At 36.4% G+C, this 23,252-nt stretch overlaps 1 protein-coding gene across 6 annotated transcripts in view; it reads left to right on the forward strand.

Annotated features, from left to right (window-relative positions):
* The window catches only part of SDCCAG8 (SHH signaling and ciliogenesis regulator SDCCAG8), a 114,853-nt gene that overhangs the window by 57,310 nt on the left and 34,291 nt on the right, over positions 1-23,252 (forward strand). For 4 of the 6 annotated variants that reach the window (XM_082755544.1, XM_082755545.1, XM_082755546.1 and 1 more), the window contains 3 exons: positions 2,858-2,985; positions 5,101-5,209; positions 11,248-11,379. In XM_082755544.1, coding sequence (XP_082611670.1) covers positions 2,858-2,985; positions 5,101-5,209; positions 11,248-11,379 — 369 coding nt within the window. Of the gene's footprint in view, positions 1-2,857; positions 2,986-5,100; positions 5,210-11,247; positions 11,380-12,526; positions 12,572-23,252 lie in introns of those variants that run through there. The other 2 variants (XM_082755549.1, XM_082755548.1) reach the window with 2 other exon arrangements.

A 23,252-nucleotide genomic window follows, 5' to 3' on the forward strand; every position in this document is an offset into this window, starting at 1 on the left:
TAGGCATTTACTCGGTATTTCAGAATGGGTATTGTGTTAAAGAACTTGAATTCCTGCTGCTGCCTCCAGTTTTGCCTGGGTGTTTGCATTCTGCTGGAGAACAGACCAGTAGAGCAGAACTGCTTCAGATCCTTGTCATTGGTAGCCATAGCTGGTGTTTTAAAAAGGTCTGGTGAATCTTGAGCTCTTGTTTCTGATGCTGATCTTACCTGTGTCATCGAAAACTGTTTCCTGTGTGTCTACACTTGATAGCTCTGCTTTTTCTTAAATTAAGCTCATTTTCTTTCACATTTCAGAGTAATTGTAAATAAGTAGCCACTCTCAAATCTTCTAAAGCTCTTGCAGTGTTTTCTGGTTGTATCAGGAGTCCTACTAATAGTTCTGAAATTTCTTGGGCCTTCTGTGTGCTTTATGCATGCTTTTTTTTTTCTCTGTATGTGTAAAATATATCGGGGAAATTTTCTGTAGGAGGGCAGAGAGATTGAACTTAGGGGACAAGGAAGGTGTCAAATCAATGTGTGGGTGATTCACCACTCAGTTTAGACAGCTTTGGCTCCAGCAGACATTTCGTTCCTCAGCAGCTCTAGACACCTTGGGTCCTGCTCTTTATATGGCACTGGGTATGTCTCAATCCACAAATTTTCCAGGTGCTAAGGCTGAGACTAGTCAGCTACCATTCTGCTTAAAGATTTACTGTCTTCCTAGTCTTATAGTCAAGCTTTTATCCATTACGTAAAATCTCCTATTTTCACCCACCCCTTATACACTTCAGACAAAAGGAACTCGCCACCATTTCTGAGCTCCTGTTCATTCACTCTACCCAGCAGGTACCACAGACGAGTGGCTTTTTTGGATGGGTCCCCTTAGCAAGAAGGTGTTTTTAGGTGACATCAGGTTCTCCATTTATTTTGCTCTCTTCCATTAATGTGTTCCTGTTAGACAGGAGTGTTCCCAGCAATGAGAAATGGACCTGTACAGGCTTACCTTGGTAGCTTGAGCTGTGCAGCTTGGTACATGTTGAAGGCTACCCCTAGCAGAAGGCTAGCCAACCAGCTGTGTGCCAGATAACTGCCCACAGCCATCTCACACAAAGACAAACAAAATATTAATTAAACAAAATAATGTACAAATGGCACTTTATTTAGCTGGAAGTGTCTGGGGGACGTGTTAGGTGTTGGTGCATTTTTTTTGAGCAGTCCAGTGCTCGTGACAACTGTCTGAAGGCAAAGGAGGTTTGCAAGCGGGGGAAGGGGTTAGATAGACCTTTCCAGCAAATATGGAACTATTTTTCATAATAATGTTTTCCAGATTTGGAGCTTATACTTAGGAAGTGATGTAAGCATCACTCCTTAGGATAGCCCCAATATAGTTACGAAGCAATTCTGAGAATGATGTGATAAGGTGTAGCACGATGTTTGAAATTTCCTTAAAATGTGCTTTGTTTCCTGAAAGCTATAATATTCTTGTTATTTAAGTATATTCTCTGTCGTATCAGTCTCAGTCCCACCTCAGAAAAAAACTGCCTGTGATTTCAAATGGAGTTTTTGCCTCAGGTAGGGCTTGCAACATCAGGACCAGGAATTAGTGTAATGTGACCCACCATTTGTATTGCTTTGGGGTAAATTTAAGAGAGAAGATTTAACATCGTGTATGTCATGCTGAGATATTGCAATATCTCGGATGGGTTATTAGGCACTGATCCAAAGGTTAAGTGCAGCAACCACATGAGATGTGGCTTTATCCTTATATGATCTATGCCCGTGTTCTGTTTTGTAGTTACCTGAAGTGGGAATTATCACACATTTATAAGACTATTGAAACCTATCCTAAGCTATTAAATGTAGTTTCAGGAGAAAAGTGTGTACATATTTATGTCCATTGAAATCTAGAAATCAGTTCTTGTATGTGTGAACTCACAGAAATTCTGACTCTAGGTCCAAATGAGCACCAGATAAATATTTACGACCTTTGGGAAAGTCTAGATATGAATTTGCAATTGAGGATCTTTTCTAATTTATATGCATATATCTTTTTGTTTCTTATTTTCCATGCTGTTTTTGCTTGGCTTGCATTAAATAAAATGCTTCAATGGAGTGTGGTAGTCTAGCATTTGTTTTGCCTCGGGAGTAGATTGCCCCATCTTGCATATCTGGTCAAGTAAATTGCTCTCTTGCCTGCGTACTTCAATAATAGTACTGGGCTTCAGACCCTCCTGTACAACCCCCCAGTGAGCAGGGCCACAACGGGCTGGGCCTGCGTGGTGCAAACAGGCTTCTGTATTGTTATGGATGCATTCATCTCCTATTTGCATAAATTAATAGTTAAAACTTGCTTGGTTGCTTAAAAAAAACTCATTAGGCTTTGAAAGTAGCTGAATTATGAGCACTGTGGCAATCGCTCCTATTGACTTGTCTCCTGCTGGTTCACTGGGAACCAGTCCATCTCGGGGTCAGGTCCCTAAGTTTCATTGCAGTATTAAATAGATAACATTTAAAAGAAAATGCAAATAATCTGTTGAGTGAAAACTGTATGCTGGGGAACTTCCTTACACAAAAGAAGTTGTGTTTAAAATTTTAAAAGATAAAATGATATTTTAGTCGTAAGGGCTAATTTTTGCTTAGGAAATGAATCCCTTTTTTTTTTTTTTTTTTTTTTAATCAATTTTCTACTAGTCACTAGAGAATGTTTGACATTGTAAGAAAAAGGTCAGTTCGTATAACCTGCCATGGGAAAGGAATGCTTCGTGTGAAATCTTGGCCAGATTTTCTTCTTTGTTTTTATTAATTGAATATCCTACTTTACCTTTTTTATTTAGCATTTTCAATACATGATTTTTATTTTTCTTTGTTTTTTATAGACTGGAGAAAGAGAGCATTCAGCACAGCATTAGCAATGAAGCAAAGGCCCAAGCCCTTCAGGCCCAGCAAAGAGAGCAGGAGCTGACACAGAAGATGCAGCAAATGGAGGCCCAGCATGAGAAAACTGGTAGGTGGTAGGGAAAGATTAGAGCCTGGGCACTCACTCACAAGCCAGGCCCACGCCTTACTGTGAAATGACATCAGGAACACCTGTAACCTTTGGCTGGCCGAAGGGAGCAGATGCTAACTACACCGGAGATTCCGAATTACATATTAGTTAGCGTTTAAAAGAGAAAATGGAAAGTATTGCCCACTGTCTGTTGATTTCAGAGTGCTGCTCTCACATCTGTTGCACCATCTGGATTATGAGTTTATTTACCTGTGTTCAAGAAACGTAAAGCTGAGAGAGACCACAACAAAGTAGAAAAACAAAGGGCTTGTTTTTGGCTGGATTTTCAGGCACACATGTTATATAAAGAAAATAGCATCAGAAGCTCTGCGGGAAATGCTCTGAGCTTACAGTTAAAGTCTCCTGAATAGCATTGAACAGTTCCCACAGTACACACATTATAGCTACTCTAAAAGCTTAATGAGTTTGCTTCGGCATCCAAACTGGAGAAAAGCTTTAGCCATTAATCGGTTCTTAATTCACTGTCGCAGCTGGATGTAATTCACTGGCTCCAAATTGATATGTTCCTTTATTTAATCTTTGCAGCCTCAAACATTTTCAGCATTAGTATGTGTCCCCCCCCCACACACACCCCTAATCTAGAAGAAAGATATTTAATCCCTTGCATACTTCAGCTTGTCATAACAGGAGACTCCACTGCACTGATTTAGCTGATCAATAACTTCTAACCTTTAATCTGGGAGTAAAATGGGTTTTACAAACCAAAAAAAAGCCTTTTGTCATTGTGAAATACTATGCCAATAAAATTAATAAAATTCATTTTATAAACAAAAAATAATTTTTAGGGAGGAAATCTCTAACCTCTGAGCATGGAAAGGAGGAGGAGCTCCAGCTTTAATGGAACATGGTATATTCATATGTTTAATGAAATAGCATTATTATCCACCAGTCATCTAGTGCCTTCAGAAAAATGATGTTGCTTATATTACTACTAAGCAGTGCCAGCTAATGCCTGAGGTAGCAGGCACATTTACATCTTCCATCGATTTTTTTGCTTTTTAGCAACATTATCACAGTACACAAGGACCTTATCTTGTGTTCAGGGAATGTAAACTGCTACGTTATGGCTACTATCTACACAGTAGGAGAAGAGAAGAAGCACTCAATCATATTTCACTGCTCTAGCCAGCACATCTGCATATGACCAAGTGTAATTTTGCACAAGAGATGTGTAATTTGCCCTCCTTGTGCATAAATTGTCCCAGTACACAAAAATGAAACAACATTAAGTTTGAGTATGTTTTTATATATTTGTAATAGGATTAGGAGTTGAAAATAAAAGTCATTTGTTATGTACATAAAGAAACCCTTCTGTATTATGATCTTTCATGCATATAGGAAATTTGGGTAACAGTGGTCTGTCTTTCTCTGAATGATTTTAAAAGCAGGAATCAAGAAATATAATTTTGCAATATCTTCCTTTTGGAAGAATAAAGGTCTTTAATTTTTTCGTAGTGAATTTTGGTACAGCACAAGCTAACAGTAACTGAAAATGAATTTATAAAATTGTTTCACTACAACTCTCACTGGACAGTAAGTCTATCTCATTGTTAAAGACCGAAATAAATTACAGTAAGCACAGGACACAGTAAATAAAATAATTGCTTTCTTAAATGACAAAATGAAATGAGTCTACAGTGTGAGCGTCTGGATTGCTAGTGTGTCCTCTGCACCAGTTGAGTAAGCAAAAGGCTGCTAAGGCATGGATTGCTAATTTTATTCCTTCCAGAAATATCAGTAAACTTCCAGCTAAAAAGCAAAACCACCAGATTAGATGCATAGTCTTCGTGGTGATTCTTCTCACACAAGACCTTATTCAATGGTCACCTCAGTTTAACACTTTAGCTTTAGCTTATTCTGACATACAGCCTTTATCTGATGAATGACAATGTTAAAATTCCATGTCCAGATAGTTGAAGCTTAAAAAAACATACCAAGAACAGTGGGATCTAGACAAAAGAAATTAAGAATATATTAAATAGTTCCTAAATTCTCTATAAATTTATACAGTTTCAAAATATTTTTCTAGTTTTATAATTTTATAATTTCTAGTAAATGAACTGGACTCATTGCTGACCTCCCAGAATACATTCATAACAAAATTAAAGGAAGAATGTTTTTTGTTGGCAAGAAAGTTGGAACAAATATCAGAAAAATACAGGTTAGTATATTTTCTTATCCTGTCCCCTTTATTATTAGGATATGCTTCCTTATTTTATATTTGTACTTTAATATTTGTTACTACTCATGTTGTCCCAGGTATTACATATTTTCTCAATATAATACATGACATTTAAATAACATGGATGCATTTTTCCAGGATAGTTCTACTTTTCTACTTTTCATGCAATGTTTCTGGCTATTAATTCAAATTTCCTAGATGATTCCAATGTAAAAATTGAGTACTGCATTCTTTCTGATGTTCTGACACTCAATATGAAAATTTGAAAATTGTTAATGGAGCTACAATTCTAGTTTATCTGAAATTATATTTAAAATACTAAATATTTTAAATTCTCCAATCTGTAGTATGTTGGTTAAATTATTTACTTAAAGCTTCATTCATAATAGTACACACTGAATAATTATCTCTGAAAAAATTGTTGTCAAAATTGCTTGTCATTGAAGCTCTGATTCTGCTGCCACTTGTTATGTGGTGCTCATTAAAATCAATAGCAGGTCTAAATACAAAGCCATTGAAAATTCTGGAGTAGAATTAAAAACTAGAAGCAATAACTGGTTTCAATAAATGCAAAAATATTAAGGTATATCTTTGAAAATTAAGTTCTATAGCACACAACTATTTTTAAAAAAAATACAAATTCTGTGGATCCAGCCCTTGTATTCTTCACTAGTAAGAAATAGGATTTTTTAAGTGTGAAAATAGTCTTTTTGTAGAAACTTTCTGCAAGGTTTATATTTAGAGTACTAAACAGGGCTGAAATGGTGAGTTGGTATTCTGCAACTTCTGTAAGTTTCATGCAAAATGAATTTGTTAATTAAAGTAGTATTCATCTTAGATGACTTATGTGAAGTAAGACAACACTCAGCAAAGGTAAAATTGGTTTTCAAGATAAGCTTTTTCTTCTGATGCATGGATTCAGTCATCCTGTTGAGGTAATATAGCAGGGTCAACACTCACTCAGGGACAGAGCTTATTTATCCCAGTATCCTGTTTTTGGGAATGGTCAAAAGGGAATTATATAAGTAGATGGCAGGGCAGACATATATATATGATGCTTCCCACAGGTACTGCCTCCACTGTCCATCCTGCTTTTCACTGAATAAAAAGTGTTGACTAACTGTTAAGTGAATAAAGTTGGGAGATGAATCCCACCCTGAGTATTTGAGGAAGAAATTAGAAACTTGAAGAAATGTAAGTGACCTTCCCCTGCAAATGCTGCGGTGGGTATTCAAGAGAGAAGCAAACTGAATTTTTTCTTCTGAAAAAGCAGAGCTCCTCTGCCAAAGTAATACAAAATCTAAATAGATTCAAATCATATTATTATTCCAGCAATAAAAATGCACACAGACTTTGTTGCTAGAGCTCACAGTCACAGACTAGTAACTGTAAAAGGATGAAGGAAAGACAGAAAACATACTGTGAAAACACATTATTCTCTGAAAATAAATACCAGAGATTGCCAAGTGTTTCTCCACCTAGCAGCATTAGCTGACTATGTCAAGAACCTGGAAGGGGGAAAAGAAGCCCTCTTGGATCCCCACAAAGTGGTATACTTTGCACAGGGAATATGGAAGAATGTATGAAAGCAGTTTTGAGAAGTTGCCCAAAAATAGCTTGAGATTGCCTGCGCTGGAGTGGGTGCTGCTGCAGGCAGTAACAAGAATGGACAGATACATAAGGACAAAACTAGGAAAGCATACGAAAATGAGATAAGAAAGGTAGAACTGGAGATGGTGTAAAATGGTAACTTAATAGATGGCTTCAAAAATGATGTGATCAGAAGATCAGTTGCAGAAAATGACTTCAGCTAGGTTTTAAATGCATGATCCTTCTTTATCTTTTTGTAGTGCCTTTCCAAAAGGCAGTCCTCACACTCATCATCACCAGTGATAGTGTAAAATGCAGTTCTGAGATAGAAAGTTATACCTTTGTTCTCTGGAAAAAAAGGATCATTTTAGAAAGATTTTATAACTTAGTTCTTGTGTACATTATTAAAAGCAGATCAAGCCTCTTTAAAAAGAGGTGCATGAGTCAGTTTGTTTATTTGTTTTGTTTCTTGATAGGAAATAAAGGGTCCATCTGTAATGAGAGACATTTGAAATTTATTTGTGAGAAGTGCTTAAGGTGGACACCTCTGTATTGTGTGTATGTTTTTATATTAAATATAGGTTTTCTGGTAAATCTAAACTGAAGTTTTCTTGTTTATATGTAAGCTGGAGCCATTTTTTTGTGAGCTAGCCCCTACACAGGATTAGAAAAACTTCAGAAAGACAGTGTCAGTTGAATTATAAACCCCTCAAACTGTGCAGAAAGAAGATAGTGTCTGGGAAGGTTTTTATATGCTTAGGCATGTTTAAAAATACAGTCCTTTGTTGATTTCTTTTCCGTTATTTTGTTCTTTTTTTTTTTTTTTTTTTTTTCTCTGATTGTCACTATCTGAGTTTCTAGGTTGTGGATTAATGCTTAACACTGCCCACTGTGTATTTGTGATTTGCGTTTTGTAATTAAGGGGAACAATGGGAGTCCATTGGGTCTCGTTATATATAATGGTTGGTTTAATTTGTTTCACTTCTATCTTGTTAATTGTAAATTGATCATTAAGATTTGAATTCTAATCTGTCACCAGGGTTGTGAGTATTGAAGCTAGAGCAATGATCCTGGTTTTAATCACTGATGATGAGAAACAAATTTTATAATTTTGGTACATATTGCAGTTCATATATTTTAACACTGTATTTTATGGTGTTATAAATATTGTTAAATGACTTTTAGTGTAGTTTTACTGTTTGGACTATAATGTATAAATTATATTACTGTTTTGGCAACAGTAAGCATCCAACTGTGTGAGTTTAATTGAAGTAAAGAACACACACCCGGCTGAACTATTTTTCTGCATGTTTGGTTGACTGCAGTTATTGCGCTCAGTACCAGGGGTAGCGTGTTTGCTGAGGGTAGCTGTACGAGGATGTGCAGCAGTCTGTCTGCAGGATGAGTCATTAAAATTACATGCAATGATACTCGTTGTGATAGCAGAAAATATTTTAGAGCATATATGTAATTGCTTTGAAAGTAAATAATAAGCTTTAAAGCAGGAAAAGACAATGCCTTAAAAAACACTGTGCTGTGAGTCCAAGTGCTGCAGTGCAAAAGATGGTTGAGAGGAATAAAGGCAGTGTTGCCACCTTCACGTTCAAAAATCAGTTCATCCTAAAAATATCCTAAGTCCGACTTTAAATTATGGCTATTTATTATTTGCTGGTTCTTTGCCTCTAATCTGAATGTTTTGGTTGAGCTTGGATTTTTTTTCCAAGATTTTCCCAGCAAGAATGGGGTGTGTGTGTGTAAAAACTTACATGTAATTTACTTTTTTACCTAGTAATTGAGGCTTCTGTGGTAGATGGCTGGATCCAGAAATAGAGGGTTTTTTTCTGTGGTTGTGCCCCCTGGCATCATCAATAATTTTGAAGATATCCCATTCCTAATATGATGGCTTATGAGCAGAAAAGCATTTACGCAGACCGTGTACTGCCCCTGGCTGGGTGGAATTACTACTCATAGTGTAAATTTGCTCTCGCTGTCACAGTGCAGGTGTTCGGGCTCCTTACAGGTTTGTTTTATTACCCAAAATTTTGAAATTTCTTAAAAACCACATAGAATTAACTTCAGAAACTGAGATTGTTGAGTAGTTTATTTAAAGCTACAGGAGGAATCGTTGTCAGATGATGCAAACTGTCAGTATGCAGTTGTGTATTGGGTCCAGTGTTCTCTTTTTAATGCCAAACTGAACTTTTCTACATTGACTGCAGTATGCATTCTGCCCTTGTGCTGTCCTCTAAAATTTCAGTGCTATGAAATACTTGAATCTGAACTTGTTCAGATTCTTAAATATTTCAGTTAGAGTGGCCATTCTGTAAATAATATTTTAATTTGAATGACGTTTTTTTTTATTGAGTTCCTCAACTCAACAAAATGCTTCAATTCTTTTAATTATGTTACAAAAGATCTAGAAGAGAACACAAGTAACATGGTTCAAAGCATCAGGTGTTTAGAGCTGTGTATTAGCGATAAGAGGTCATGCTACTCATGTTCTCAATGAATTCAGTGCTTTCTTTTGTTTCTTTAATGGTAGTTTTCAGTAGCGTTTTGGTTGGTTTGAAGCCCTTGGTCTTTCCAGAAAGACTTCCTGCACCTTCAAGTGTGCTAGAGACGAGCAAGTCCCTTTAAAACTTTTAGATTTTTACCTCTTTGAAGTTGCTTCTGCTGTATCCGTGAATCAGAGAGCCACATATAAATACAGAAAAAGAAGCAGAATCCCACAGTTGGGAAACCCCGTCAATGTGATAATCTACAGTATTCCTACCAGGAAAACATTGCTGTTGCATTTTCCTGGCAAAAAAGGAACGCAAGATGGCAGATGAGTTTAATCCCTGTTAGCACTTGCTTGGGCTCTGTTACATCAGGTTGCTGGTGAACTGCTTTGCAACAGACCTTTGCTTTTATCCGCTGATTGTCTCTCACAATGTCAGTATCAAGAAAAGGCTGCATTCATCCTGTGTGATAAGAATTGGTCCAACTGACAATACTTTTTGATGCTGAGATTTCACGGCTACCCATATTTCTTTTAAAAGGCAAGAATTAGACTTCATTTACCTCTCCATAACAATCCTGACCACTGTTAGGCACCCATCCAGGAAACTCTTGTGCATTTAAGTTTGATGTGAACATTGGTGTGATTCTGATGTATTTTTTGGTGATCCTTAATAGAGCTGTAACTCCGTATGTAAATTCAGTTGTATACAGTCTTCTTCCAAAGTTGCCCTTGCTAAATTCTTTCAGATTCACAGATGATATCATGTATTGTTCTCCATTTAAATATGAAAAGATGATGTTGTCATTTCCAGATTTGACTTGTCAGTGTAACAACATGTTTTTGAAGGAGGAGTATTCCGTTCTCCCTGCACTTTGTTGTGTTTTTCAGAATGTCAGTTGTTGTTGCATTCTGTAACAGCCAGGAAGGTAAAGTCTCTTCATTCTGTAACTGCAGCATATTTAAATTGATGATTTAAAGATATCTCCGAAGCTTTTTAACCTCAAGATCTGGAGTGGCAGATGCCATAAAACAAATTTGCTTGCTTTTAATTCTTACGTTCTGATGGTATAGCAGATTCTGACATGTTCTCATTAACCTTTTCCAAAGAGTTAAACTGTACAAGTGCATAATGTATATTTTATCACAATTTTATCCGAGATCTTTTCCTGATATTAAGAAACAGCTCATGCCTGTTTCTCCATGGGCTGATGGTTAGAGATATAGCAAGTAACAGTCCCAGGTCATTCATGGATCTGGTGTCTCTGCTCACCCGTGAAGAATAAGAATTGCTAGAAGTGACTAATTTTCTTAAAGGCTGTGCTGAGTCTTATGTAGATTACAGTATGCCTGTATGATTTGTACCTTGTTTTTTTAAGATTTATTCATTTTCCTCTTGATGTTTTTTATCTGTGTAGTGGTATTTGGGCATGTTATGTTAATAAATTTTCTAAAACAGTAGTACTATTGAGAGTTCAACCTGTACAGTGCCGTAAGGGTTGAACAAGTTTTTAGTAGTGATTTTTAAAATTAGATGTTAGCTTTTACCAATAAAGAACTTGAAATTTATTGTCAAAATGCTGGACAAATTTTTGCTTAACAAGTATGAATTTACATTTATCAATGATGTTTAATATCAGTGCCTAATGTCAAATGAGATGACTGTTTAAATTCATCTGGAACAAGCATAGCCAACCTCTGACTGAGTAAATGCTACTGACATATTTCCCAAATACAGTGCAGCATCATGTTCTTCCACCTTAAGATTATTTGAAATAGTTTCTTGTTTCTGTAAGTTCTAGTAATAGCCTGTTTATGCATTTTATATACATGTATGAAATTTTATAAATGCTGAAGCCACATATTGATGGCACGCTGCAGGATGAAATCTGACAACATCCATCATCACTGTGTTTTACTTCTGTAGATCTGAAGTCAACCAGCTTAGTCAGGAAAAAGAGTATCTTCATGGCAGATTGGAGAAGATGCAAAAACGGAATGATGAATTGGACCAACAATGTATCCAGCATGGGAGAATGCATGAGAGGATGAAGTCGAGGTAGGAGGTCCTGTTAATCTGTCAGTATGTGGTACACTCTACTGTACCTGTTGTGTTCTGAACATAAAAATGGCACTAGATTGCTTGAAAGTAATGTTCTTGCTTTATGAAAATGACCACCCGTTCCCCCTCCTCAAGCATTCTGTGAAGTTGTGTGTTTTTTTTTTTTCATAACATCTTTTGCTTGTGCCATTTTGGATAAATAAAATGAAAGCTTGAACAACATAGTCTTCCAAAGAATTTAAGCCTAGTACATATGTGTGTGGGCTGCTTCGGCTGTTCTCTGCTCTAACTTGGATGAATTGTCTTACCGTATAAAAAAAGAGGGAGGGGAGGGGGGACAGGGGGGTGAGAAGAGGGGAGGCTATTCAGTAATGTGAATGTAGGCTACAGATGTGGATTCTGTAAGGTAATGTAATATGTTCTTCAGTATCTCCATTTTACCTTTATCAATAATTTAACTTCTATAAACAGAAAAATCTTTTTGAAGGTCTTAGTATCCAGAGAGCTATTAACAGCTTCCAGGTGCCCCTAGCCTTTTCAGAGGGGTGGTGACTCCAAGAGCTGGGAGCAGCTACTGCAAAACTCATGGGGGTATTTCCACTGTTACCCAATGACTGTTCTGGCCACAGTGTCCAGACTGGTAGTGTTTTGTGCTGTGATTTGTGTCAGATAGCCTTGAAGATCACTGGGGAGACTACTCTTCTTGGTACCAGAAAGCTCATCTGTTCCCTCTTGCTCTTTTTTCCTCTCTGTGTATTCAGACATCAAAGTTTGCTGAGGCATGGTTGAGGGGGTAGGAGAAGATAAAGAAGGGAAATAGCAAGTGCAATAGTAGTCAACCAGGCAATCTCTTGTCAGTAGTGAAAGGCAGAGTACAGTTTAAGCTCATTTGGGCTAAGTAGTCCAGCCAGGGGAAAAGTTTGTTATTCTTGACCACTGACCACCTGACAAGAACAGAGTTTGCACATACTGAAACATCCAGTATGTTTACTTTTTTTTTTTTTTTCCAACTATTGACTTTTTATCTCCATCTTTTCATTATCTGTCTGTCCATTTTAACATCTTTTTTTTTTTTTTTTTTTTTTGCACTCTCTCTGCTTTCTTTTCAGTCTTCCAAGCCCCCTTCTTTCCTCTTCCTTTTCAGATTTGTCTGAACCTCATCCTGTTCCGCCGTACCCCAGAATTACCATCATTTTTTATAGCTCAGAGAACAAAGAAACTCAAGATACTACAATTGTGTCCCTAGTCTGTGACCGCATAATTTTTCCATTGATCTCACCTCTTTCTCCCCACCCACCTCTTTTTTTTCTTTTCTTTTGTGTGCGGTAGATTCTCAGCATTTGGGGGACACATGCACTGAGGACTCTGTTACTTTTTGGGGGGGGATATAAATCTTTTTCTTTTTTTTTTTTCTTTTTTTTTTTTTCTCCCTAGCTGTTCCCCTGTAGCACTACTAGTATCTGGGTGGATATGAGAACTCTTTGTGAGTCTCTTGGAGAGTCTTTCCTCTATGTAAGAGCCAAATAGACCTACTGGAAAATGTTGCTTGTTCTCTGCTGCAGCAGCAGTGACTATACACTAGAAAAGATTGAAAGCATTAATCCAGAACAGAAAAGTGGTTTGAAAACAGAGTGGTCATGCTGCAGGCAGTGCCCTACCTTCTGCTGCTGTTTTGATGATGGCAAGGAGAGAAAACAGGACAGTGATGGTATTTGTCATATTTAGTATTTTAGAATATTTAAATATGGCAGAGATTTATCAGACATTTGAATCACTGACAGTATAGTTTAACAACATTTTCAGAGGGAATTCTTTTAACATTTTTAATTATGTTCTTATTCTGTATTTATTTAAAATCTAGGTAATTAACGACAAGGCTTTGTAACGACAAGGCTAATAAACAGCTTTAAAAATTCAGTGTAATCTGATTTTAGCCTCCATGTGAAAATTATAATAGTTTTCAGTATCAGTTCCCTATAAATCAGCTATGAACTATTCAGTTCTAAGTGAAGAAAAAGGTCTTTTCCAACCTTAATGATTCTACAATTCTACGATTTCTACCACATAAAAAACAGTGATTTTTCCTCTTCTGATTTTTGAAACTAGAGATCTGACTAGGGTATGTAGCAATTGAGATAAGAACAAATACTGATGTGCTTTGCCTCAGATTTCCATCCATCACTCAGATACTAATAATCACAATTTTAAGGGTGATTATTTCTTGTCACAATTATTTGCTGCCCATTTTTATGCAGCTACAAATAACCCTGGTGGTCTTGCAACACAATAATGTGCAGTGGGTTCCTACCCAATTTCCTATCTGTTTTTATTCTGCCTCTCTTTCGATAGTTTCTTGTAGCAAAATTAATTTGACTTAATTTTGGACTTAACATTTGCATTTGAATCATATGAAATTGTGCCATTTGTACCTAAGAAATTTTTGTCACTACTTCTGTTCTGCTATGAGAGCACAAAGGCCCGGCTGTAACTATTTTGTGGAAGGAACGAGATCTAATTGATCAATCAGAATTTATTTTGAAGCAACATTTGGACAGTTTTGATATTTACACTGCTGAAAATGAACAAGATAACTTTTTTGCCATTCCCATCTTTCAGTCTGGCTATATGCTACATATGCATATTGTCTGGAATGATATAAGGAGGTTTTAAAGGAAAGGGTTGCTTTAAATTACAGTCTTTAAAGGTGATTTAAAATTAGTCTTTTTATGTAATGCAAATATCCATCCCTTTCAGTGTTTTTGCTCACTGAAATGCAGTGTTAAAAGAAGTAGATGTCCATCTAAGTGACACAGAGGACGCGTGCTATTGGAACAAACTTATATTGAAAAGTGCAATTTGCGGGACTATGGTGACAGGTTAAGACTGCAGTGGAGCTTCAGAACAGGTGTTCAATTAATGTTGTTAATCTAGCAACCCCGAGGATCTTTGCTTTAGATCTGTGTATGATTTTTTACAGTAGTTTATTCTTATTCTGGTATTTTTGTACCTATGGGCTTTTCATTTTAGACAGTGCTTTAGCTGCTAAGCACATTATCTCAAAAATATTAGGTAGTATGGTACAGGGCTTTGCCAGTGGAAATGAGCTGGTCAGCGTGGGTGCCTTTACAAGGCTGAATCTTGGAAAAATAAAATGTCTGTGGTGTAGCAAAGAGCATATTGATGTCAATTTTCAACCTGAAAGCCAATTTTACAATTAAATTCTTCAAATTCCCATTCTGTAGATGTGTGTTCATAGTAGAAATGAGCAATAGTTTGTATACTTACATGAAGTATAAGGCCCTTTTGAAATATTGTTAATAAAACATAAAACTGTAGGCTTCTAATTAGTGTTTTCAGAACTAATTTTAAGTAAATTTAGTAAATGGGATTTAGAGCTATAAGTTTTTCTGAAATTCCAATTTTGGTGGTTGGAAATGATATATTTTGCTGTGGGTGCTCACTGTTCAATCTATGCAACATTAACTATGCATTTTACACCACGGGGTAAACCTGGGGCTTTTTGCGGTGGTAATTTGGGGAGTTGATGGTAATGCATGTGTTTTAACTGTATTTTTGGTAGCTAAAGTTAAAAAGGAGAGCCTACAGGACTGGCAGTTTGGGGCAGATGTGTGTCTATTCCTCAGGCATCAGTGGTTGTAACTTAACTATAAAAATGTTACAACCATCTGTGTAACAAGACGGCAGAGATCTGCTCTTGCCTGTTACTATAAATAAGAAGGAGATTTGTTTGACTTCATAGACATTGGATTTATAAAGACTATATGTGTCAAATTGTAACTACGTGCCATGTTGCTGAGATGTGTCTGCAGCCAACTACCTGGGGTGCCTTCCCCTTCAGACATGGTAGAGGAGTGCAGCAACTGTGCCGAAATGTCTGTACAGCACAAGATGTCACAAATTATATTTGTTTTCCACCTATGGGGAAACGTATGATTCTTACGGGGATAAGCGTATGTGGAAGACTTACTAAAATGTTAATCGTTAAGTGGACCTCTATAGGAGTTAGGGAGAATAAATGATACTGAGTTCGACAATGACTTTAATGTTCTTCCACCATTAATTTTATTGCTGTTGTTACTAAGTGAATAGTGTTTGAGAGATTGCATATGCATGAGAGAACACAGATTTATGAGAAATGAGGCATATATATTGAGATTATACCAGCTATTTCAAGTAGCTAATACATGAAATCATGAGAAGTGGTTTGCTGTCACCACTACAATCTGAATAGAGATTTTGGGTTTCTTTAGTAATTTTCCAGGAGAACAATTGGTTGAAATTATTTCTTGATAACTGAAGCTAATAAGTTGCACTGCATATTTTACATTTTTCTTTTTAAAGATCGTGATGCCTTTTTGTTTTTTCAAGAAATGATGATGGGTGTAAAAACTCAGTTTTGACCGTTGCTTAAAAGACCTTTATTTTTCTTTCAAATCCAGTTTGTTCTTTGTTGAATATATTGTCTTCCCTATTTTTGTTGTACTGATAGGTTAGTATTAAGTAATAATGAAGCAATTGTTACTTTCTACTCACTAGACTAAGCATCTGTTTTGAAATGCAATTATAGAATAAAAGCTGTATAAAGTTGTGGCTTTTCAGTTTAAAAGGCATTATTTTTTATATTGAAAATAGTGATTAGTATATGTATTGTCCATAAATCTTTGATTATTAGAATTGCCTCAGTGTTTAAACAGCAGTATGCTTTGCTTTTTCCGGAGCATCCTTATTCTTCCCCATGTATCTTTGGTGTGGTTTCGCTGTAACAGGATTGCTCCAACAACTGGAGAGAGTTGTTTGTGTAGCCTTTCATTCAGTGAGGTGGTAAAAAGCTTTGTGGTCAATGCATTCTGCATTGCAGTGCAGCCAGATAAAACTCTCAGCTCTGTCCAGAATTTGGGGTTATCATTCTTACTTATTTTTTTATTGCTATTTAATAGACTCACATTTTAGGTTGAGTACTGTATACTCCAGAGAAGTACTGTAGAAGTGATCTACAAATGTTGTGTATACACGCACACAGATAGGTATGTGTAGCAAATCCTGTCAGAATCTGAAAATGTATTTGGCTTTTGATTAACATGTCTGAATGTTTTAACACAGTGCACATGGTCTGGAATAGGAACTAGATGTTCAAAACTCTCACTCCCTCTTTCTCCCCAGGTCACTGTCTACTTAATTTTTTTCCTTCTCATTATCATCTATAGGTGTGTGTATATACAGCGTGTATGTATATGCATATATCTATATAGTTTTACAAGTATATTATATGTATCAGTATTTCCATTCTAAATAGTTAACAGATTGTGTAAGATTATATAAGCTCCTGAATACTCTCCTTAAAGATTTATTTCCCAACTAGTTAACCAGTATATACATAAAGCAACAAGTATCTTAGTTGTTAAAAAACCTGAAAATGTGTGCTAAGAATAAAATACAGAGTCTTCAGAAAATGCTGCAAAATACTGCACAGATCAGTAGTTACCTTTCTTGAGAAGTAAATGAGAAGTAGAGGGAAATATCACACACAATTTTCAGATAGAAGCTTAGGGAACATAATAATGTTCTGTAAGTTGTATTCTAGTTTGCTGAGTTCTGTGTTCCTCTACTACTGCTATTAGTGAACCTATACATATATTATATGATTATATATTTGATATACATATAATAATTCCTTTGGGACTGTATTGGGCTCCATTATAAGAGTCATTAGGCTTCATTGCTTAAGTTCGTCAAGGGTTTCTAGCACCACTGGTGTACTGATTGGGGCCTTTCTTATTTTCCATCTGCATTTATTTGTGGCCAGCTTGTACCTATTTTTCTTTGAGCCAAAACTGGTGTAAGTAGTTCTTTTGTTCTGTTTTTATTTTATCTGCACAGTATTTCTAGACAATGGTTGTACCCATTCAGTCCTACTTTGAATAATAAATGAAGCCTTTTTCTTTTGTTCTTTTTACAATAAGCTTTTCCTCTCCCTCCATTTTCTGGTTGTTGATCTTTTTTGAATATAGGCAATCAGAACTGTCTGCAGGGTATTGGAAGAAGGCATTTGAATGTCTTGGATGGTGGAATTAATATGTTTACTGTAAATTCCTTGACTGACGGATCCTATGATCACATCTGCCTTTCTTACAGCTACATAATACTGGCAGCTGGTAATCCATCTCTATCCAAGAAGTGCATCCAGGACCTCTACCTCACAAGTAAATCCAAATTGTTAGCAGAGACTTTTGCTGTGAACTAAGAACCCATTAAGTCTCTAGTGTAAGACATTGTATTATCAAATTTCTTCCCATTTCTGCAGTTCCATTCTTCTGAGTCATCTGTTTCTTTCTGTGCAGTGTCCCAGACCTTCTCTAAGTTTATGATACCTCTTAAATTTATCAGCCCACTCCCACTTTTTGTGCTGAGTCGTAATTCAAAATATTAAAATATCTGTTTAAACTCAATGAGAAGAAATTCTTAAATTTCTTCCTTAGCTTCAGTTGTTCCTGTTGGTTGTGCTCTTTTTTAAGTCAGTTACTTACCAACAATGACTAGTTGCTTAGTTAGCAATTGTTATTGTGGCATGATATGTAATGGATTGGTTAGGTTAATGTAGGTAAGATTTATTCCATATCCATAAATAAAAATCAGCTGCCAGAGAAATTAGGATTGATGTAGCAGAATCTGCGTGAGTTAATTTGTGTTTCAGTTTCTCGTGTTTTCCATTTACCTTTATGTCCCTATTTATTCTTTTTCCTTCAAAATGTCTTGTACACTTTTCATGCATTTGAAGTCACATTAACAGACCAATCATTATTGAATTACCTTCTTTTAAGGATTAGCTTTGATATCTTAGCAATGTAGTCAATGGAGAGGGGAACAGGGTCTGTGTTCGCTTTTCTTATCAGGACAGCTGGTCACCACAACTTCAGTGTTTTAGAAACGGGAGAATAATATCTGGGATATTATAAATGGGGGGATAGTCCATGCCTCAAAGGAAAGCTAGGTGGAAAAATAGCCAGGTTTGCTTGCTTCTCTGAACAGCTATCAACACTCTGACTAACACCCCTTCTGTGAAGGGTCTGGTAATTGTCCACTCCTGAGAATATCTTCAACTCGACTGCTTTGATGTGCTCAGCCTTCTCCAGAACAGACATGAGGTTAGTTCTTATTCATGCCATCAACTTCTGGGAGTCAAAGCCTTCAGCTCACTAATAGTAAGCTTGTGCTCTTGTCTACCGGGAATGTAAAAAGCCCTGAAATGTGTGACATAAAACAGCACAACATAAGGTTCCAGGCTGTTCTTGTTACTTTCTGTTGTCAGCACAGTTGCCGAGTTTCAAATTTAAATGTTAATTTAGCATTAACAAAGAATTCTCGATTCTCTCCTCTGAAATGGAGGTGGATAAAGGTGATACTTTTAATAGCCCAGCCCAGACTCCCCTTGATGTGTCAAGATCTAGAAATGCTTTGTGCCATGCAGTGCATCACGCTGATGTTGGAAAAAGCACACATTGCAAGCCTACCCATGGCCTTCCAGTGAAACCCCCTTTTTTTGCTCCTACGTTTGCTTATTTGCTACAAACTTGCTTTTTTTTTTAATTTTTTATTTTAGATGGGGGTTGTTTCCAGTGATCGTATACAATTCTTCTTGTGTTAATCCACCAATTACACCTTAACCACCACCGTATCTTCTTGAAATACTTTGTCTTCGGTGCCTGGTAGTAGCCCTTCAGTTCCACAACAGTAGACCAGTCTTACCCACCTCCCTCACCAGTTCCCCAGAGATGTGAAATAAGAAGTGAGCAGGATGGGTCCAAGCACACCTTTGCCAGTGGGTTCATAGAAACATTGTTGTTTAATGGCAAGAAACAGCACCAAAACATGTCACAGTTCATTGAAACCATCTGCTAAAAGGTATCCAGAGCAACAAAATAAAGGTTTCTACCCAGGATAGTACCCTTCGCAATGTATTAGAAACTCTGGAGGACAATCCTCCCTGTGTTACTTTGGAAAGTCTTGATTGTTTAGACCATCTAAAAAGTAAACTGCTGAAATCTCTGACTGTTACAGTCACCTTGTTTGCTTCTATATTGTGTTGCATCTGCATTTTTAAAGTTCATTCTTCTGTGCTATATTTCTGTGATATCCATGTGATATGTCAGAACATTCAGAAATATATTTACAAGTAGTCACTGTGAGACTAACACTATGCAGTAGATCAGTGGCAACTACACAGTTGGGATATTTAATAATAATTGGGATCTTTCTATTGGGCCTTAAGTGAACTCACAATACTTGTAAAATCTAGCTATTAACCCATTTAAGCAGTAGCAGATTCATTTTTGGTTTCGCTCTCTGTGTATAACTTAGATTTTCATACTAAGGCTATTTGAAATCCTCTGTTCCCATATAACGGGGAAGTGAAAACAGACAGATGAATAACATTCAGAAGGCTTTGTGTGACATGAAAATTTACCAGTGCCATAACAAAATCTATGCACCTGCCTGCTTCCAGGGTTACTGTTGAAGTGAAGGAGACCCCAAACTAGTGGCAATTTATGTTCTTAATACAGAAGTGAGTAGATTTTTGCAAGGCTACTGGAAGGCAGCTTTTTCCTGATAACTCCACCATTTTGATTGCTTCCACAAGGTGCAGTTCTGCTCCTTTGGAAGTTGATGTAATTGTGGATGCTTTCATTTTTCCCATCTAGCCTTTTTTTTCTTTTTTAATCTTTGATTGTTTAGCCTTGATGTGTCTTGTGCCAGTAAGTTACACAACTAACATTTCACTTACAGGTTTTTTTTGTTCGTGATTTTTGGGTTTGATCTATCAAATTCATTGGAAGTGCTGTTGGTTTTGGATTATGAAACTAAAGACTTATTTTTGCACCATTTTTTGTTCTTTAAAATGCAGATAGAATCTTCTGTTGCCCATTTCTTGTCTAACTTAAACTGTCATTCATTTCTGGAACTTCAGTCATTCATTATCCGATTCTGAGTGCACTCAATAATGGTAATAGTAATGGTAATAATAATGGTAATAATAATAATAATAATAATAATAATAATAATAATAATAATAGTAATAATAAAGTAACTAAGTTTTTATTGTGTCTTGTGATGGTGCAAATTGGTAGTAGCCTAAGAGTTACAGGCATTGTGTTAGTTTTTAGAAATATTACCTTAAATATCAGAAGTTATACTGAAATTGGGAGTACGGAAGTGGCTGTAAGTAAAGACAGTATAAAAAGGGGTACTTAGCATCTACATTTTTAATGTACTCAAGGAAGTGTTGTGTGTGCTGTGGGCTTCTTAGTTTGGTTCTGAAAAAAAAAAAAAGTGGTGATAAAGGAATGGAAAAGAGTAATAGATTATTCTATGGTTGTTTAACTTGTTCTTTGTGAACAGTAAAATCTTGTGTGCAGGAAAAGAAATTATTTTTGTTGTTTTGTTTGTTTTTAAAGACCTTTTGAACCTCTAGCAGCCATATTCCAGCTTTAGTTATATGTATGAAAATACATGCTTGTCCCAAATATCTCTCATTTAAGACTTAATCCTTAAAGGCCTTTAGAATTCTGATTTGATTCAAGTCAAGGTTGCAGAATACTTCCAGGTCCACAGACTCAAAAGGTTGACTTAGTGGTAAGACTGAAATTATAGTAATCTTTCCTCTGCTTATGTAAAGTGGTGTAATCCTTCTGAGTGCTACACTAGCACTTCCCACACTAGGAAGGATTTAGCCTTACTTTTAGCTATGTGAATTATATGTAGTCAAAAACAACTTTTAGTTTGATTTATTTTTATTTTTTCTCTCTCTGCTAGGTTCACTCAAGTGGCTGACCTTTCTCATACACGCACACAAACATGCATGCAGTTTCAAAACTGAAAAAAGCTTGTCTGTAAAATTACACCAAACTTAGTCAATTGCACAGATTAAGTATTTGGAGACATCTGATTTAAAAGCATTCTGACTTTAACTTTTACCATCATGAAGGCTGTTGTAATCTGCTGTGCCTGATCACACATGTATTAGGTGGTGCAAATAGTTGGGCTTCTCAAACCAGTTTTATGAATAAAATGGACAAACAAGCTGAAGGGCTTGTTTGAAGTATATGCATCCTGGGGAAAGGGCTTTCAGAGGCTGGACAGAAATGGAATTTCTTCATTGGCTTTCTGTAACATTAACCCATGTCTATAAAATCCACAGGAAATGTGTCTAACGTTTTGTCCTTTTTAAATTTCCATTTTTAATAGCAGGAAAACACTACAGGCAGTGCATTTCTGAGGGATTATTGCATTTCTCGGGTGGCTGAAGTCACTCGCCCTTCAGCCTTGTGCCTCACAACACACCCGAGGTGAGCCATAATCCCCAGCAAGGCACTGCTTGTCTTATCTTATTGCTTAATTATTATACCTATTGAATGCTGCTTAGAACATTGTCAGCTGTTGAAAAAAAGGTAATTATCACTAGTCAAATGAAAAACACTTTTTTGGCTGCCTTACGGATACACATTTTACTGGTACCTTGATACATAATGAAGCCTGATAGCAAAACTTTTGCTTGTCTCTTCTTCAAGCCACAGCTGTTTCCCTGCTAAATTCATCCCATCTGTCTCCCCTTCCGTAAGGCTGTAGGCAGTATAGCATAAGTACAGAAGCAGTTCAGTGCTATTTTGGATAAACATAGCTGAAATTTGAATCTTTGCCATTTGCAATGCACACATTTTGTTTTACTGCTGTAAAGAGAGCTGTCAAAATAAAAACTACATGGATAATTTACTGAAATACAGTCAAATAAAACGATGATCAAAGGGGAAAAATGAAGATATAACATAGGGTCACTCTTACTTTCAGGATATATTCTGAACAATGTAATTGTTGACCTCTTGACATTTCTGGGCTCTGAGAAATTGGTAGCAAGTAAGAAAAGGAAAAAACACTGAATTAGAGTATAGCATGAAGTAGCCCGGGTTTCATGCCAAAAAAGGCTAATTGTAGCAGGCAGTTGTTTGCGGTAGCGCCCTGTGAGATATCTGAAAGGTACAGTTCTTCACTCATTTTATAAGGAGAATATGATTGTGTAAAATAATACAGCATGGGAAATAAAATGAACAGTTCTATATGTGTCACTTTGTCTCTGAAAATGGAAAGATACTATAATGATCACTGGGAGAAAGGTTTAACCACACTCATCTACATCTTCCTTTGCTGTTTGCAGTTTTAGCAGATATGGGGAAGTATATGTTAAAGCTCAATAAGGTCTTTTTGCTTGAGTGTGTTGTTCTAAAATGGATTGGGTGGTTACTTATCCAAGACTTTTATTTGAAATTCCTGGACTTTCAGGAACAAAAGATCCAAATCCCTGTGACATCTGCTTGATAGTTAGCTTTGTTACTTAAATAGAGTACTGTGCAATATAAAGTATGTGAGAGTCTTTTGGACAAAACCATTTATAAATGTCCTCTATTCTGCCTAAGTGTTAGAAATCCTTTGGCACCTCTGTTAAGAGAAGGATTGTGACCATTGCATCTTAGATATATTTTCCTTTTACTGCATTATTGTGGGCTGTGTCCCATCTCAGCGAAGACTATGTTGTGTCAGCACCATACCTATATGGCTGATGAACTCTTTTGAGCCTTTTGCAGGAGAACCTTGGAAACTCATCCTAGGTTAACCCTGATGTGCATTTGGGATAATTCCACAACCTGTGAAAGTTAATTCTCAAAGGCTAGTGGATTGTGTAAAGTAAAGGTGAACAAAGCTGTTCTTGTCCTAACCTAGATGATGCTGTCCTTGATAAAAGATACAGTGAGATGACCTTAACAAAAAATAGTCTAAATGTTATAAGCAGAAAGTTATTTTTG

Source organism: Aythya marila (assembly GCF_965140915.1).
Source record: "Aythya marila genome assembly, chromosome: 3".
In the NCBI taxonomy this organism is placed as follows: domain Eukaryota; kingdom Metazoa; phylum Chordata; class Aves; order Anseriformes; family Anatidae; genus Aythya; species Aythya marila.